Below are 19235 nucleotides of genomic sequence, written 5' to 3' on the forward strand. Positions count from 1 at the left end.
CCTCTGTCTTGAAGCCGGAGATCTTGAGCCAGGCTTGCCTTCTCTCTGTGATCCCTATCGCCATCAGCCGCTGGATGTTTCTGCTCCGTCCAAGGCTGTCTTCAGGCAGGAGTTCGCTATGTTTTTTCCCCTCTTCAATGAGGTGTGTGGCTCTCTGCTGGTATTGCTCTGGGAGGTGTTTTAGCAACTGCCCCACCTCGTCCCAATATTGATATTGGTGCCTGTTCAGGAGGGCGTTGGAGTTTGCCATCCGCCAGTGCATTGCCGCATTTCTTTCGATTTTTCTGCCTGTTAGGTCCATCCTCCTGCTCTCCTTGTCAGGTGGTGGCCCAGATGTTGTCGGGACGTTGGCCCTTCTCCTTGCAGTGATAATTGAGTCTGCTGTGACGGACCCCTTGATGTAGGGAGGGTCCTGCGAGGAGAACTTATACTTCTTCTCCATCCTTGGCGTGACGGATCTGCAAGTCGCTGGTTCTTTGAACGCTTCCTTCCCTTGGTCCATGACACTCTTCAGCATGGGCAGGAACTGGCTCCTTGTCTATGTGGGAAGCAAGGTTTCCAGCAAGAAATCCGCTTTAGGCTTCTCTTCGTCCAATTTAACCCCATAAGCTGCTGCTGCTGCTTTCCTGATTACTTCATTGTAAGCCCCAATGACATCTGGCGGCGAAGACCTCGAGGGGTATGTCTCCACAGCCTCCTCTGGGTTTTCGGCATCGATGTCCTGCCAGTCCAGGTCTTGAGCCGTCGAAGATCCCGAGTCGTAGCTCGAACGCTGATCCCCATATTCCCCCTCTGTGTAATAGAGGTCTTCCTCTTCTCCCTGATCCGAGGGCTCCGGAGTTTTCGGCGGTTCTTCGGCGTCAAACTCCTCGTGCTCCTCTACCTCAGCGACGTCTGTCGCAGGCTTCGAGGGGATCCTGTAGCTTCTCATCTTTTCTTCGAAGACTTTCTTCCTCTGGAGGATGTTCTCCATCTCTGCCTCGAGCCTTGGATGTTCTCCATCTCTGCCTCGAGCCTTCTTTTCTTTTTCTCCATCTGCGCGGCATGCTCGGCGTCGAGCGTTTCGGCCGCTCTCTTCGACGGCATAGTCGACTTGGTTTTTGACTCCTTGTCCTTCAAAGCCGAGGTTCCTCTTTCGGGGACCTGCTTCGACGACCTTGGCTTTTCGCCGGTCTTCGCCTTCTGGGAGTCCTTCTCGAAGGATCCGCTGGGCTGTTTTTCGGAGGATGCAGCTTCAGTCGTCGAGGTTTTTGGAGCCGGTGCTTCCTTTGAGGCTCTAGACTCTGATTTTCGAGAGTCTGCCTCTGGCTTTCAAGGTCCTGTCGAGGGTTTCGGGGTCGTAGACTCTCCTACCTTGTCTGATGTTTTCTTATCGGTCTCTGCGACCGTGGAGATATCTGGTCCCTCGGTGATTTTGTCCTCGTCATCAGTGGAGAGGCCCAGATCGTACAGCGACGGTGCCTGGCCCTTGCCCTGCATTGTGTGGTGAGCTATCCTCTGCTTCTCTTGGATTCTGAGTGTCTTTGGTGTGAAGACTGAGCAGGCGTTGCAGTCCTTGCTCCCGTGGTCGACCGGCAGGCAGAGGTTGCAGACCGGTTGCTGGTCCTTCTGCGCGTACTTGTGATGGCAGTTACGGCAGAATTTAAAGGGTGTATTGTCCATTACTGCGGTCAGGGGGCCCCCTGTGTGCGCATTCCCCATCGGACGTCGAAGATCTCTAGATAGTTCTCCTCCTTCGCCGTCCTGGCTTTGATGGTCTTCTCCTCGTCTTTTAAGTTCTTTCTGTACAATTTTCGGCGTTTCTACTTCTTTTCTCCTCCAAATTTCTGGAGCTTCACGCGACGATCCAGACCAAACGGTGGAAAAAAGAATCTGAAGATGGAGCCCAAGGGTGGGAGCTTCCGCAGGAAGCATGCCGACGTCGACACCCACCTGGGCAAAAAAAAAAAAAAAAAACAACAAAAAAAAAGAGAAAAAAAAAAAAAAGACTACGATTCCGGACCCAACCACCAGATTGCGGAATATGCACAGCATAGTGAATCCAGAAAGATTCACGCTGCAAAACTGGTGTTCTCCCTGGAAGGAAATCAAGCAGTATCCCTAGATAAATTCCAGGAGTGCATGCTGGCTCAGGGAAAACTCCCTACAATTTAATGGAGACAAAACTGAGCTAGTTTACTGCTACACGGCCAAAATGGCGTGGCATTGGCCGTCTGAGTTCAGACTCGTCCCTATGGATAAACCACTGACTCCAGCCAGAACAGTACGAAACCTGGGTTTTTTAATGGATGATAACCTTCAAATGAAGTCACAAGTCAATAAAACAGTTAGCATCTGTTTCTCCCTGATAAGAGTGCTACGTCAGATTCTCCCTCTACTGCCCAGTGCTACTAGACCCCGAGTAGTAAGGAGTATAATATTAAGTAGACTTGACTACTGTAACTCTTTGTACCTGGGAGCACCTCAATCAGTGCTACTGAAGCTGCAGAGGATCCAGTCCATAGCAGCCAAATTGGCATTAAATAGGCAGCGCAGGTCCTCAACGACTTTAGCTTTAATGGACCTTCGCTGGTTATCTATCAATGAGAGAATCCAATTTAAATCCCTCTGTATTGTGTTTAGAGCAGTACATTATTTGGATTCAATGTCCATGCAGGAGAAATTTACCTGGTACACTCCTGGGAGAAATCTCCCTTCTTCCAGCGCAAATCTAGTAACCACTACTAGATTCAAGAAGACCAGGACAGGTGGCAGAGCATTTGGTGTAGCAGCCTCACGACTCTGGAATGATCTTCCCCTGATCAGGCAAATTAAATCTCTTTTCCATTTAGGAAAAGCTTAAATACTGGGCTCTTCCCTCGGGATGAGTAAAATGAGCTCCCCTAAACAGGCGAATAGGTTATCTGTTCTGCTCAGTGACAACTTGGTAAGTCGCAGCGCCAGGAAAACCGTAGGGTGACAGTTTTATGCGCTATAAAAGTTCATGTTACAATTACAATGCATACCATCAGGTTGGATTACATCATGATTCTCGACATCTGACGTCATTTATAACACACGAGTGCGTTCCAGTTCTTACGAATGCCCTTCAGATTGGCTTCTGTGTTTTTCCAAAGACGCCTGAGCAGTGTTATGAAGGGAGTGGATAACATGATGGTATTTCAGGATGATATTTTGGTTTGGGGTGACAATATGCATAATCATGAATGTGTTAAATAATGTTTTGAAGAAATTACTAGATGCTGGATTAACTGTGAGAGCTGAAAAGTGTAAATTTGGTGTGAGGCAAATCGAATATTTGGGAGACTATCTGGGGACAGTGTTGAGCCAAATATTTTTTTACTTGAGTTCATTGAAAATGATCAGGCACTGTCGGACAAGGAACAGTTATGTTCCTTCCTGGGCCTGGCAGAGTATTATTCAAAGATGGTGCTACACTTTGCAACTAAAGTACACAGTTTAAGACTCCTGATGAAGAAAGGGACGCCACTTGTATGGAATCAAGAATGTCAGAGGGCTTTGATAGCATAAAAGCAGACATAGCTAAGGGGTGGATCTCAAACCTTATGATCCTCATAACAAAGCCATTAAGGTAGTGGATGCCAGTGCGTATGGTTTGGGTGCAGTACTCATACAAAGAAAAGATGGAATGGAATGGTGGTAGCTTTTGCTTCACAAACACTCAAAGGGCCAGAAGCTAGTGGAGGAGTGTGGCTCACTGATTAGAGCGGCAGACCCTGATGCAGAGGTCTGGCCCGGGACCAGGGTTCAATTCCCGTTGCGGCAGGGTCTTGAGCTCAAATGACCGCAGACCCGATAATTCTTGGCACGGTGCCTACTCTAATCAGGAGGTCCCACGCTGCAACTCTGGGCAATAGCTTGCTTAGTCTCCACACCGGCCCTAATCGCTAAGGATGCCTGGCTTCACCAGGGGGGTGCCCAGGAATTGGTGCGCCTCACAGGAACAGGCCAGGACGGGTTCCTCAGCGGTTTATTCAGCGCGGGGACACACTGGTAAGTGTAACCATGCGCTTTATAAGCTTCAGAATTACAATTATAATTATTACTTACTCATTGAAAAAGAGGCTCTAGCTTGTTGGTTGGGTGTCTATTATTTTAAGAGATACATATGGGAACAAATTTAGAGTTGAGAACCGATCATAGACCTTTACTTGACATTTTCACCACAAAAGGGTGCTGGGAAGGCTACACCCCGGATAGCGAAGTGGTTGTACCGATTGCAAGAATAGGACTTCCAAGTCTTTAACATCTACATGACCCCTCTGGCTGCATTGGCGGAGGATTTTGGGGCCCAGATCGTGTCGTACGCGGACACACAACTTTTTTTCACCTGCGACAGGGGCTGCGATTTTGATGGGGCGTCTATTCGGGGTTGCCTTGGGGCTATGTTTGACTGGTTTAGTCGCAACAGCCTCAAGTGCAACTCCGACAAGTCCGAAGTGCTTTTCTTCGGTTGCCCCGCGAACCCCAGATGGAAGGAATGGTGGCCTACTGCCATGTTCCCTCCTGCTAACGATTCAGGGGCTGCCAAAAACCTGGGTATCCAGATTGATAACAGCCTCTCTTTCAGGGCCTAGGTGGCTGGTCTGGCCGGCAAGTGTGTTTCAGTCCTGAAGATGCTGAGGAAGTTTCTGCCGCTCTTATCCTTAGAGCATAGAAAAATCACGGTACAGGCCTTGATAGGCTCTCGCCTGGATTATTCCAACATACTGTACCTAGGCCTTCCGGACTTCCTCTTTGTGCGTCTCCAGGTATTGCAGAACTCTGCGGCCCGGGCCATCTTTGGCCTCACTAGGAGAGCCAGGGCCAGTGAACTCCTCAGAACTCTTCATTGGTTGCCCATTAAGAAGCGGATTACTTTTAAAGCCCTGACCATTGCCTTCAAAGCCCTCCATGGTACAGGTGCTTGTTATCTTCGGAAACGGATCAGCTTCTATCTGCCTTCTAGATCCCTGCGTTCCTCCACCCAGGCCAGGGCGGTCACTCCAATAATCCGACGTGCACGCTGTGGGGGGCAGTCCTTTATATATCTTGCCCCCCGGCTTTGGAACGCTCTTCCTCTATCACTCAGATCTAACACCAATCTGCTGGCATTCAGGAAGGATCTGAAGACCCTGCTTTTTACGCAATAACTCTTTCCATTCTGTACCATGCTTTCCCTCTCGTTCCACCTTCAACTCTGGGTCCGTGATGGTTGTTAGCGCCGGGACACTCTTCGGAGTAGCCGTGCGCTATAAAAGTACCCCCTTTAACATAACATTAACATAACATATGTGCCAGGTCATAAAAACATCAATGCAGATTCCTTATCTTGGTTGCCTTTATCAGGGCAAGTGGAAGATGATGTTCGGGAGAAGGAAGAAGAGTGGCTGGTAGCTACAGTGAAGGAGTCATGCAAGTGGGCTGTGAGAGGGAGAGTGGAATAGGGCAGTTTCTCAGGACGCAACCTTGCAACAATTAATCACGTGCTCATCGGACCATACTGGACAATGCACGTTGAGTTTAAAAAAAAAAAAACTCAGAGTACAGAATGGTATGGTCAGCATTCAGTTGAGAGTGGCGTTGTCAGGAGAGTAGACAAGTTAGTAGTACTGGTTGCTCTACGTACCAGGTTGTTGGAATTACTGCATCAAGGACACAATGGTATGTCGGGTATGAAGAGGAGAACCAGGTGTGATTTCTGGTGGCCTGGACAAATACAGACGTGTACGCAATTGTGTAGCATGTATGTGTCGAGACAAATCGCACAAGTCTCAGGAATCCACCATTTCGCCTACCAATATGCCTAATAAACCCTGGCAAAATCTGGCTATGGACATATGTGGGACATTCAGCCCCAGGGGGAAAAACAACAAGTATGCCATTGTCATGATGGACTATTTTACAAAATGGCCAGAGGTTGCATTTATGAGGGAGCCTATATCTTCCAATGTGCTAGAGTTTTACGAGGAGGTGTTCCGTAGGGGAAGGATATCCTGAGAGTGTCACAACTAACAATGGTCCGCAGCTTGTTGCAAGGAATTTTGGTAAATATATAGAAAGGGCGGGTGTGAAGCACCTTACCACTGCGGTTTTAAAATCCCAGGGAAGACGGCATGGTAGAAAGATTTAAACATGTGTTAAAGGAATGCATGCAGATGGCAGACTGGGACGATTGCAAAAGAGCAGTGAAGGAGAAGATATGGAGTTACCGCAATACACCTCATACTGCCACTCAGAAAACTCCATTCAGCCTTCTTAAGGGTCGTCTGGCATGTAACAAAGTGACACCGGCATGGATGTGTAGAGTGAGTTCCAGACGTGTTGATAGGGATGAGTTGACATGCAGGGTGCATGACTACCAAGAAAAGTACACTAACAGACACAATGACAAATAAGGTGCTGTGCACGCGGATTCAGGGCAGGTGATTGGGTAAGGACGTTGGTAGTGGGAAATCAAAGAGTGGGAATGTCTAAATAGTCCAAGACAAAAGCGGTAATGAAAGTTGTTGGCTAAAATGTCTTGTTAGAAGATGGAAGGAGGTGAAATGTTCTGAAGGTTACTAGGTGTAATAAGTTGGAATGTGATGTCTGGTTGAAGGGAAAAAACGATTCTGGCATTTCGGTCTCTGATTAGCATGGGTGCGGAAGGCCAGATCGTGTCAAGTTCAAACCAAGCTGGCAGAGGGATTATTTGTGTACTTAGACCTTGTATTCTGCTCATGCAATGTTCCCTCTGATGTTTCTATGTATCCATTGGATAAGCTTATGCGTTTTCTTTTTGTTATTGGTGGTAAGGGGTGGGGGAATATGTTGTAGATATGTTGTGTCCTAGCAACATCTGCAGCTGGTTGCTATCTCCACTGGATTCTAGAGTGTGGAATTCAGGGAACAGAGAGCAGGCATTTGCTGATGAGTAAGGACCGTTGGTGTTGTTGTACCATAAGAATACACCTGTCTAACCTACTCTGAGTAGCTCCTGTGGACTTAAAACTAATCTGTTACTGCTTCAAGTGTCTTACAGATTAAAAGTTATGGGGCTTAAAATAAGGACGTCATAATTAAAATATTTCAACTTCCTAATGGTGAAAACAAATGCAACATTTGAGATTTTAAAAATATTATTGGAGCAATTAACTCACATTAATGTTCAGAAACAGACAGAAAACTTTTCTAATAGTATGCTATAAGCCCAGACCATCCCAGATAGTTCTTACAGGATGAGTTCAACACAGGTAAAAAGCATAAGAGGACCTTGGATGGCCAGAACTGTTTTCAACTCAAAGTAAACAACCCTTTTTGGTTTTAATCAGCTTAATCCTGGTCTAGACTGGAAGGGAAATAAGCTACAGGAAGGCAATACTACTAGATGCTTTAACTTGAAAACTGGCAGCGAAAAAAACTCACTTGATTGAAAAAAAAATTACAAATTTAAAAGACCATTACATGCTCCCTATTTAGCTACTTCCCCAGTCACCTTGAAATAGTAGAGGACAAAATAGATGCAACAACTTTCTAATAAGCCGAGACGGAAGTTTCCGAGCAGAGTGCAATTCACTTTTATGGCTGTCCCCACGGTTTTAAATCGCTTGAGAAAATAATTAAAACCAGGGAGATTGGGGGATCAAGGTTAAACCAGAAAGGATGTAAGAGGACCGGGGACATACTTAACAATATTTAAGAAATGCAATCTGGAAAGGTAAAGCAACACTAGGTTGAAGAAAAAAAAAGTGCCAATTCGAAGATAAGATTCTGCAGTTTTAAACTCGCAACCCTGTATTTTCTTTGCATGTGCGCCAGTCACTATGTGTCGCCTTGTGTATTAACATGGTTCTGTGGATCTCCAGATCTCACTCTGCCAGTCATTTGTTAAGCAGCCAGTCAGATTCTGACATTCACTTAATAAAGTGAAATGACCGAGCAGGACAGAAATAGTAAGTTGAGAATTTTAGAACTTAAGATAGTGGCATTAACCTTTAGCAAAGTCGAAAAGTAAATGTTCAAACTAAGCTCTTTTGACAAATGGATTAGCAATAAGTTAACATATGACAATGCACTCTACAAGTCTGTAAGTAACAATAAACAAATCATTACTACAGCCAGCTGTTCTAGTGTAAAATCTACAGCTTCTGTTGGCTAATTTAATTTGTCAAAGTAAAGTTGCTCTGGTGGTGGTAGGCATTCCTCTTGGAAGATGGGCGCCAAAGATATTGGCAAAAGAAAAAATGCTTTTTGAAACGAAACAAGGTCCTAACTAAGCTTTTGGGACCATTGGATGAAATTTCCAACTAACATCACCCAATTTTCTTTTTAGAAAATTTGTATATTTAACACTTTTGGAACAATTACACCCACAGTATGCAGACGCTTTCCCTTAATAGACTCACCCCACCCAGTTTCCTGATGGTCCCGACAAGGATTTCTGAGCTCCTGTTTCGTGGCAAATCCAGGTAAAAGGATTTCCCAGAGAATGGTAAATTCCTTGATGAGACAGACAAATCCAAGGGTTGCTCTGTGGCTACTTTCATGCCATATCCCGCACTGGTACCTGTATTAAAAAAAAGTAAATAATAAAAGAAATTGAAAGGACATAAGTTCTTTGTATTTTACCACACAATACAGTCCAAAACACAGTAGAAGTCATTAAGCTGGTTTCATCTATACAACAAGCATGGCCAAAGTCCATAGTTCTCACCTACTAGATGAGAGCTATTGACATGGTCAATGTTTAGCTATGTTGTACAGCAGCGCCGCTGCAGTGCAGCATCGCTGAAAGGGAACAATATAATTTTTTTAAAGCTGGTAGCATTAATCATAGTGTGTTTATTGCTAACAGAAGGGAAGTCGAGGGTTAGGCTATATATGCACAACGGAGTATGCGGGAGGTGTGTGTGTGTGTGTGGGGGGGGGGGGGTCAAGACAACCAGAGGTGCCACTTCTTAGTTATGGTACAAGCAACATGGACTTACAAAAGGAGGGTAGGGCCAAACAGAAAAATGAACGAGGGAGGGTGGAAACACACATGAAGCGGATGGAAGTCTACGCCAACAGATCAATAAGAAACAAGCAAATGAGTGACCAAGAAACCAGCCAATGGAAAACAATGGGCAGCCTGTAAGCTTACTGTTCGCAAACAAAAGCTCTCAATGACACAGCTAGGTCTTGCGCTAGCTAAGCGAGACTGAAAAAGGACAGCACATTATACCAAAAATATACTGCAAAGCCGCCTTTGGCTTGTCAATACAACAGCCAACACTTGAAATTCTTACATGCCTTGAGCTAAAGAGAAGCAAGTAGCTTAACAAGCACTGGCAAAGCCAACAGGTCTTATCTTTGGGAACCATTGACTTTGCTAATGGTTATTAGTTATGCTGTACAGCTTCCCTGATACTCTGCAGCATGGCTAAAGAAAAGAAAAAAGCAATGTGCAACAACAAAAGAGGACCAGAGAGTTTTCTTTTCTTTTTCTTTCAGAGCGTGCAGGTGGGGGAGAATAAAAATCAAAGTGGGGAGGGAGGCACAGAAGCAACAAGGAGGGTGGGGAGAAGAAGCTATGAGAGAGAGGAGGGCATGAGTGGAGGAAGAAACATGGAGGGTGGGAGTGTGGAGGAGAAGCTACAGGCAAGAGAGAAAGAGGGCAGGAAGCAACGTAGACTATGTGGAGGAGGAGAAGCAACGGGTGAGTAAAGTGGAGCAGGTGTAGAAGAAACAGGTGATAAAACAGTGGGGATCACAAGAGCAAGCACAGTATTGAGTAGGTGTGGAGAAGCACACATGCAACAGAGCATAGTAGCCAGCCAATCAAAAGATGACAAAGAGGCTATGCTCCACGAAAGGGACAAACAAGATTGACGAGCTGAACATGAATAAGTGACAGAAAAGCAAACCAATGGTAAGCAATGGGTAGACTCCAAGCCCCTATATGTTCTAATAAGCCCACAACAGTTCTTGAAACATACAGTGCATGTGATGTCTAGTTGGCAAGACCTAATAAAATATGGCCCAAAAAAAAAAAATACGCTGCAACATTGCTACAGTGGAGAGCGTTCCTTACAATTCACAGCTGTAGCCGCTCACATGAATTCAAAACTATAGTGTGGTGAGATAATTCTAGGACACACGGCTGTGGCTAAATTACAATATTGATTTTTAGGCCTCGCTTAGCGTTGCAGCGCATGCGCTGCTCGCTCTGCGAGATCTGATGTCGAGGAGAATTCGGAAGGGGACTTGAAGCCCCGCCCATCCTTCATATTGGCCGGCGTCGTCATTTATGTTAAACGCTGGCCTCCAATTGGAAACGAGGCTTCTTGGTGAAGGCCCGGTCTCCTTCTCGGCTAGCCCACCCGGACTGGATTGTGTGCTTGCGGCAAGACACGGTGGGCTTTATGGGACACTGCTCTCTTTTTTTTTTTTTACTTTAAAACTGAGCACGGCGCCCGCTTGAGGGTCGCCGCGCACCTTTTATTAATTTATTTTTTTGCTCCAGCAAGTCCCAGTGGGGATGGAGGTGATCGAAGTGCTGCAGTTGATTGGCCACACAGACCGGATCCATGCTGCCAAAGAGAAGTACAGTAGTTCAGGATCCCATTTACTGACAGGTCCCAAGAATTCAGCCAGGTCAGACCCAGTATGTCCAACAATGCAGGAGGGGCCCCCAGCCTCGGATACTCCCCGGGAGGCCGCAGGGCCACTGCAGAAGCACACGCAGACGGCTCCTACCTTTCACTGTGGCCACTCCCGCTGAGGTATGCTTCACAGGACTCCGTCACCGCCGCCCTCTTCAGGGATCCCACACAGGTCATTCAGCCATTCTCCCCACAGGATTCTTTCTAGGAGGCTGTAGAGGGCGCAGCCTCTCACCGGGTCGCCCCAGCCGCCCTCCTCATGGGCCACAACCAGGCCCGCATCACAACAGGCCGCACAATTGCGTCACCCCCAAGCCAGGGTCAAGCGCAAGGCACAGTCAGCGGTGGGCCGTAGAGCCACCAGCGATCCCAGCCAGCCACCTTGCCCAACGATTCAAGGGCCACGGCCGATCTACAGCACCAGGCACGTGCCAGTCACCAGCCTCCACCCCCAGGCCGAGAGGCAGCCGAAACGCCACTCCCCTCGACCAGGCCGCATGGCACCAGTACTCCACAGCCAATCACCACAGCGCTTCACTGATCAGCATGGGAGGTTTTAAACCTTAAACAGTAGTTGGGACTGCGCTCAGACTGCGAGCAGGCAGACCACCCGGCTGCAGGATCATGTAAGATTCTGGATTCGGCCGGCAGAACCCCTATATTCAGCTGACATTTTGCTGCCTGGCTTCGCTCTGCCCCTCAGCACTCTTTTTGTAAATGACTTCAAGGTAACTGGAGATGCCTTAATGAAATAATCCAATATCTCCATGGCATACACCAGGATGTTGATGGATTGTGGTCACACACGGCACCATTTCAACAGTGCCGGATTAAGCCCTGTGACTCTCCTAGGCAGTCCAAATTTCAGAGTGCCTCCCTCAAATTATCTCCTAATACCAGAGGCACCATCATTTTTAGGTCCAGCCTAGCACCGCTGGAGAGTGCACAGAATAAACGAGTGAAAGCCTACACAAATAGGCTGGCTGCTCAATAAGGTGTGTCACCGAGACTCGTGAGATCCCCTCAGAGCCTTCATCCGCGCACGGGAAATGGCTGTGGAGCGCCCCCATTGTGGGAGCCAGGGACATTTTGCTGCCACTCACAAGCCACTTGTTGCCACTGACACAGGTGTAATCCACTTACTCTCCCATTTTTTGATTTGAGACGCCATATACTCCTGGTGGGTCGAGGAGTTCACGGAGCTGCACAGTAGCTGCCATCAAAGGAGAATCAATCACCAGGTAAGTGGCCTGTAGTCTATTGATCCCCCTTCTGATTGAACTATTTAGAATTTGGACTGGCAGCGGTGAGAGAAAATGCCCTCAGCAAATAAATAAACTGTTGAGAAGCGTCTGAAGTGTGGTCTTATCTAGTGTAGTTTTTCTATGGCACTAGTTCTACCCTAACTAACTAGAGTTCACTACAGTAAGCCAAATGAGAGGCAGCTCTGTTGTGTATAGTTGGGAGAAGGTGTTGACTGACAAGTGGGCTAGGCGTAGCTTATAGTTACTAAACTACGGTCCAGTCCGTCGCTTTAGCGTTATCTTCCGGTGCTTCCCCCGCACCCCTCACAACACTGCTTGCAGGCCCCCTTTCTTTCCTTTAATCTCTCTGTGCATCATCCTCACCCCTCCTACCTCCCACAACACAACCCCTCAGAGTCCACTGCTCATTTTCTCATGTGTTTAATTTAAGATTACTGTGCACTGCAGAGATTACATTTCATTTGTTTCTTTGTTTACTGCTCCTGTTTAGAGTGCTAGTTTTACAACTTTCATTTCATCTCATCATTACCAACGCTAAGCACTTGGAGATTGCGTGTTTTACAACTTTCATGTTGTGTTTACTGCAGCATGCAACAGCACACGTTCACTTTCACTTTCTTGCTGCTTTATGTCCCATCAATACTTTATTTTTTACAGTTACTTATTAGCTGAAACAACGACCCTCGCTTTATCTTCCTGTGCCTCCCCCTCACCCTCCCACAACACTGCTCTGAGGTCCCTTGCCTTCATTTAATCTCCCCGGGCATCCCCCCCACACCACTCCAAGGTGTGGCCTGGGCCTTTGCTCTTTCCCTGAATCTTCTATGCTGTCCGTGACTTCCTCCGACCTCGCCCTTCACCTCCATCTAGGAGATGGAATCACTGCTTTTGCACTAACTTAATGGGAGGTACTTTCCAATTAGAATAGGCTACATCTGTTTGGTTTTAAAGAAAAAGCCTTGAACATCGTATCATTTACTGTGCTCACACAAGGTCAGCAGTTTAAAAGGCTGGCTAAGGGCTTGTCAGTTTTGGCACAAGTTTAAAATATATGCAATATCGCATGAAAATGGTAGAGTATTTTCACATGTGGACGTTGTTTTTTGCGTAAAATCTGTGACTGCGTTCATTTACATTTAACTTGCATTTGCAGGCAGTTGTCATCATATGTCAGCAACAGAAATTGATAATTTTCGACAGTGCGTGGATTTTTTTGAATTAGGATGTTTTCAGTGTGTGCATCTGGTGTGTTTGTATTAGCATGTGCATTCTGTGTCCCGGTCTCCATCTTGTGAATGCAACCAGCATGTCTGTGTATTGGACTCCTATATGTATGTGCCCTGAGTGTTACATTTTTACAATAGAGGTGTTGATTAACAGTGTGCACTCAGTATATGTGCCACATGCGTGTCACTATCACCACCTTGTGTGTGTCACGGTCAGTGCCTTGTGTGTGTCGTTATAACAGCTGTGTGCACCACCATTTCTCCAGTCAAGTAATTTGTTTCAGGCATGTTACCTTAGTTGATTTATTGGAGTCAAACCAATCATATCCAAGCCACAATGCACCAATTTGTTTAATTAAATATAAGCACTGAAAACCTGTTGTCCAGGTGACATGGATTCCTCTGGTCACCCAAATCTTGATAATTACACCATGTCTTTGGCAGTACGTGCATGCATACTGAGGCTTTCTGCACCAATTTTTTATTGGTGTACGTGTAATTACTGTGCAGGCTACGGATTTGCTATTCTTCAACCTGTGAGATGTTTTGCTTGTCATTATATCTCATAAAGAATGTGGTACATAGCAATGAGATTGGTGTTTAAGGTGCCAAACACATTGGATAAGGCGATAACTGGACCATGCCTGGCGGGCAGGTTTTAGAGATTGCCTACAGAAATAGGTGCCTATTCAGGCTTGATGAGATGCTCAGTTACAATCTTTCACTTTACAATTGCATTAAGGGTGCAGTACCTTATATAGCTAAGAGTTCCCTTTACAACTCCAAAGGGACACATAGTAACAGCCTTAGGTACTGCATGCTTTCCTTAATTTGTGGATTTTCCTTTATTCCTTATGCTACTGCTGGGATATTTTTTGTCCCCCCCCCAAAAAAATATATCTTTGCAACGCCAATAACAAAGTTTCACTAATGCAAGACCTATTGCTTTGCAAATGCTTGTTACATCTATATAGGTGAAAGCAAGGAACATACAGATGAAGGTATTGGTTTGTGAACAGTTTGTCTGCATTGTCCTGGTTATCGTCACTCTACAACTGCACTCGAGCAATTTTCTGGTACAATCATGCATTCAGTAATTTTTCAGTGAACAAATATTTCAGGCTGCTACTGAATATGCACTGCCCAATCTCAGGGCAACCTCTATAACTAGAAGTAGTCTCCCTCTCCTGAAGAAAACCGATGACCTCCATGTAGTGTTTATTCTTCTACCTCGTCACAACTTCAACTAAATACCCAAAAGATAATGCAATCAAAAACATTAATGCTACCACTCCTCCCCACCCCTCCACCAAAGCAATAGCCAATATTTAGGGTTTATGGACCATCTAAATGTACAAAAATAATAAATAGCTAGGAAAAAACTATCTTAAGCGATGATTGCATTACAGCGCTAAGGACGGTAATGCATAGCTTGAAACATTGAGACGTCCATGGCAGAGATTACAAAAACACGTTAATTTCATTAATGTGTTAAAAATTGCAACTGGCAAATCAATACAATTACTTCAGACAGAAAGAGAAGCCAACACTAGACAATAATAGCAGTTACAGTTAGGAGTAAAATAGACAAGCATGCCGTGGTCCTCTGCTTATAGTTCCGCAGCAACAATACAAAGAAGTTGAAATTAAACAATTTGGAATCCATGAAAGCCACAAATGGTGTACCTTAAAGTTTGCAATTATAAGTATTTTGATTAAAAACGAAATCACAAGGAATGTTTTCCCATTTAATGCATTTCAGAGAGGCAGTGAATAAATGAAGACACAGTCAATGTGTCTTTACCTTTTTCCAACTGCCCCAGTTTTGCAACCTGCATGGTCATGGCTTCATCGTTCAGGATTTTCAACCCTTCAAAAGAAAATGCATTTAGTATTATTCATGGTGTTCAGTGAAACCATTAATGCAGAAGTGAAGTCTTTATGCCAGGTTTACAGTGAGCAAAATATATACACACCACAGTCTTCTAAAAACACCTCAGTAATTAGGGTATGCATGCACTTTGCCACATTTCATGCAGATTTGTCAAATCGTTCCACTTAGTGTAAAACGTTTTTAAAGTGACGTTTCATATGAAATTATATTCTCTAGTAAATTAAAAAACAAAAGAAAAAACATCGATAACATTTACACTAAACGTAGCATGAAAGAACTTCAAAAGCGTGGTTTGGTGAAGGTATGTTCAGATATTTGCATTTGACAAAGGTGGGCTTGAAAGGGTTAACACAGTATCCAATCTGTTCTAGTCACGAATATCAAATTTGCAAGTTCTGTCTGTCATGTGAGTTTTTCATCAGATGTGATGGTCTAAAAAACACACTGGTCCCTTTGGTGCACGTAGTACAGCATTAAATTATGGCAGCAATCTCATTTTAGAAGAGCTCTAATACTAGCCTCTCTGAATATGCCAGGGATCATACTTTTGAATTCTAGCAATTCCTGTATTCTGCCACCTTTCCATAGATCTACATGCTGGAGCTGGAGGTAGCCTTAAGCGACAGTTCCAGGGTTGGAATGCACTTTGAAGTCTGTGCAAACCTACTAACTTGCACGTGTTAGGGGTTTTCACCAGCTCTTCTCTAATCTTTTACTATTCTCCGAAATTTAGTACAGACAAGGGTAGAAATAATTCTTCCACGGTTGAGAAAAAAGTGGTTAGAGGGAAAGTGAACATGTAAACGTTCAACCAGTTTTCGCATTCACAAATGCATATTTGGGGGAGGAGCTACGCTAGCAATCAAGATGGCCGCGTAAGCTCCCGGCTCTGCCGACCTCCGCCAGCAACTCGTATATCCTGCCATCAATCCTGAACTCGCACCAGATTCCAGTGTTCATGAAGTATTTCTGCTTCTAAAGGTGCAATCCCGAGATTTTTATCTTATCGGATGACGAAGATACGCCGTGTTTCCATTCTCGGCCTAACACCGTGTTGAAGCCGGGGCCTCGATTTCTAGCCTATCCGGGTTGGAGTTGATCAACATCGGCCGCTGGACCTGGACTGAGCCCGGTTCTCGAAGTGTGCCGTAAACTGTTTGTTTTGGATGGCGACACTGAACGGTCTACACCGAGGAAACAGCAGCGTACCGCACCGGTTGCCGTGGTCGGGGGTTCGACGCCCGGAGACCCTGCTACCTTCCCGGGGTGGACGGGCTGGGGCCCTCGCTAACGGCGAAGGTGTCGATCTTGCAAGACAGAGAGCGCCCACTGTGGTCATTGGATTCGCGTGGCCTGTTACCCCGGAGTAGCCGGCCTCCGGGGTTCGAGTCCTGCTCCATGGCTTCGTGAGAGGGGATGGGGCGGACGGACGGCACGCCATCGCTGCAGGCCGTCATGGCCGCCATTGTGGCGCTCCATTCGCAATCCACCGCTGTATTCCTGACACTGATTGTGAAAGTGGACGGTATCTTGGGACCAGATAACGACTCTTCGCTACGTTCTCATCTAGCTGTGGTACCAGCGGTGCAATGTACGCCTGAGCTAGAGGTCCCCGTGCGGAACCCGGATTTAATGTGCTTGGTGCTTGGTCGGCTCCCAATTACCAGCCAGCGAGCCCGTGATTATAGCCAACGTTCCCTGCTCGATCCTGCTGCCGTCTAATACAGATATTGACAGTCTTCTGTGCTATAACAAGTTCCTCAGTGATTATTGGAGAGACTCACTATTTTTGGACTTTTTCCCCTCGCTCGATTAGTGGACATGGTGAACTTTTGTCCTGTTATCTATCCTGCAACACTGACATGTCCTTTAACGAATGTTGTGCTTTTTCCATTATGGTGGTTCGAGTGAAGAAAACTCACGAAAGACCGTACTGGCCAGGGCTGAATTTGAATGCTTGGGTTTGATAAAATAGCTTGATTTTCCATTATGAATATTTGTGGGGATACTAGCATGCATCAACACATTTAAGTAGATGCTGGAAAGAAATGGTACCTAACATTTCACAGTAGTTTAGCAAAACATTTTTTTCCACACATTTAACTTGAGAGCAAAGACTCAATCTTGCTTTCAGGCTTACGCACACATTTGCATTAATCAGAGAGCTTTATACGTAGCCTCATTGTTAAACTTTGCAAGCATATGTACACATTTTTATACTGGGACTATCAGCAGTGCAGTACAAAGTTACATTTCCTTAGCGCACTCACCCTAATTAAGGCTAATGAACCATAAATACAAGTTCGAACAGCTTTAACGCGAGCTCACAAATAGCCAAACGTTTATATAAACATATTCAAGAGTTGCAGGATATTTTTTCCCAAATTTACAAGCCATTATAAGTACAATAACTTTTTAACAAGCATTTACAATGCAATGGTTTTGCCTTTGTTAAAGTTAGCTATTGGCATTGCTCTTGACATTATTTGTATTTATGTTTTTTTTTTTAACATAAATAAATGGCATTGTCATTTACAATCCCACTAGCTTTATCTCTCGCAAATGACACACACAAACACACACAGAGCCCCCCACACACACAGCCACACAGAGCCCTCCACACAACCACACAGAGCCTTCCACACACACCCACACAGCACAAGCAGGCAACAGGGGCACACGGAGGCACCCTGCATAAAAATGTAAACTTGGCTGAAAACCTTCAACCACCCCCTTTTGGGGACTATATCCTGCACTCTTACAGTGCATAATCATCTCCATCCTATCTACTCATCCCACCAACCATATTCATGACCTTACACAACCCCCACTATTGATCACACCCAACGCCTATTAATCTAATCTACCACTAGGAAACAGGACCAAATGCATAAAAGTAATTCCTTGGGAGCACAATACTAATGCCAGTAACCAAAAATAAACACACCAAAGATGATGGGAGGAATGCTTGCATCCCAATCTATCGTTCCTTCTTTGCTCATCATGCCATTTCATTTTGGACTCAGCTATATGTAAATCAGTAAGAACAGTCCAGCCTGAACTGCCAGGACGGGTACTCCCCGAACTGGAAAAGAAGCAACGCAAGACCAGCTGTGCCCTGATTCGATCTGAAAAGGGACTCACTTCTTGTACAACAATGGTGGTGCAGCATCTCCTGTCTTTATACAATTAAATTCTCAATAGCCGCCTACGTGTTTACTAGTTGAAAGAGACTATGGCTCATGGTGGCAAACAAGCAGTGAAGGAGTACTAGGTGTTGTAAGACACCCTTGGTTGATCGGGTCTTGCGATTTGGGTATAACTTGGAGGATGCTGCAAATTGCAAATGAGACAAGTTGCTATTTTATGGCACATCATCAAACATTGACCATCTTGTAAAAATATAATCATGAGAAGTTATTTCATGTTCTCTGCTCTGAATGGCCCACTCTGTCGAAGCAACATGATTGTACCTGGTACCCACTGGGATTGATTCCAGTTCGTGAAACTGAGGGTTCTGGGGTGGCTTTCAAGTATGCAAACTAGATGAGTAGGTTGTGTGACAGGAGATAGAATATGTGCAATTTATTCTTTTTAGATGCCCAACGATCAAAGTTAATGTGACCAATCAGGAGAGAGGGATTTGCAGACACAGGAGAAAATACATAGTGTGATTACGAGGGTTGTTGACGACTAGATCTGTTATCGATTGATTATTTTAAATTTTAAATATTATTGTAGGTTCAAGTGTATATTTATGAAGAAATGTACAGTATGTTAACTAAAATAAAGAAGTAAATAAAGCACTCCCTGTACAAGAAACCTAAATCTTGAACTATGAGTCAACTTGATTCTGTTTCATCCATATATAGATCAAATCCCTTAAGCAGACCGACCGATTTCTCCACGCTCTTCTCATCTTGGTACTCTTACCAAGTGTGCTATCTCGGAATGTGAGTATTGTGCCCATACAAATGGTGGCAGAGCAGCAGCAGGGCCCAGCAGAGCAGGGCGGGGGGCAGCAGGGGCTCGCAGAGGTGTTTCCTGGGGCAGCCGCCCAGGTCCACCATGGTGCGGCTCCGAGCCCCAAGCCTCTGGTGGTGGTGCTGCTGCGCTCGGTAGCCCATTTAACTTACCGGGCACTCTGGTGGGGGCTCCTTGCGACGGCGGCAATCTCCTGGGCACTTCTCCGGTCTCCCTCTTCGGCATGGGAGACCGGCAACGT

At 45.5% G+C, this 19235-nt stretch overlaps 1 protein-coding gene across 2 annotated transcripts in view; it reads right to left on the reverse strand.

Annotated features, from left to right (window-relative positions):
• Nucleotides 1-19235, reverse strand: part of DBF4B (DBF4B-CDC7 kinase regulatory subunit) — a 335585-nt gene that overhangs the window by 217324 nt on the left and 99026 nt on the right. For both annotated transcript variants that reach the window (XM_078645154.1, XM_078645155.1), the window contains exons 2-3: nucleotides 14921-14986; nucleotides 8388-8548 (exon numbers count right to left, since the gene is read on the reverse strand). In XM_078645154.1, coding sequence (XP_078501280.1) covers nucleotides 8388-8548; nucleotides 14921-14960 — 201 coding nt within the window. In that variant the 5' untranslated portion in view covers nucleotides 14961-14986. The remainder of the gene's footprint in view (nucleotides 1-8387; nucleotides 8549-14920; nucleotides 14987-19235) is intronic.

Source organism: Lissotriton helveticus, chromosome 5_1 (assembly GCF_964261635.1).
Source record: "Lissotriton helveticus chromosome 5_1, aLisHel1.1, whole genome shotgun sequence".
Classification (NCBI taxonomy): domain Eukaryota; kingdom Metazoa; phylum Chordata; class Amphibia; order Caudata; family Salamandridae; genus Lissotriton; species Lissotriton helveticus.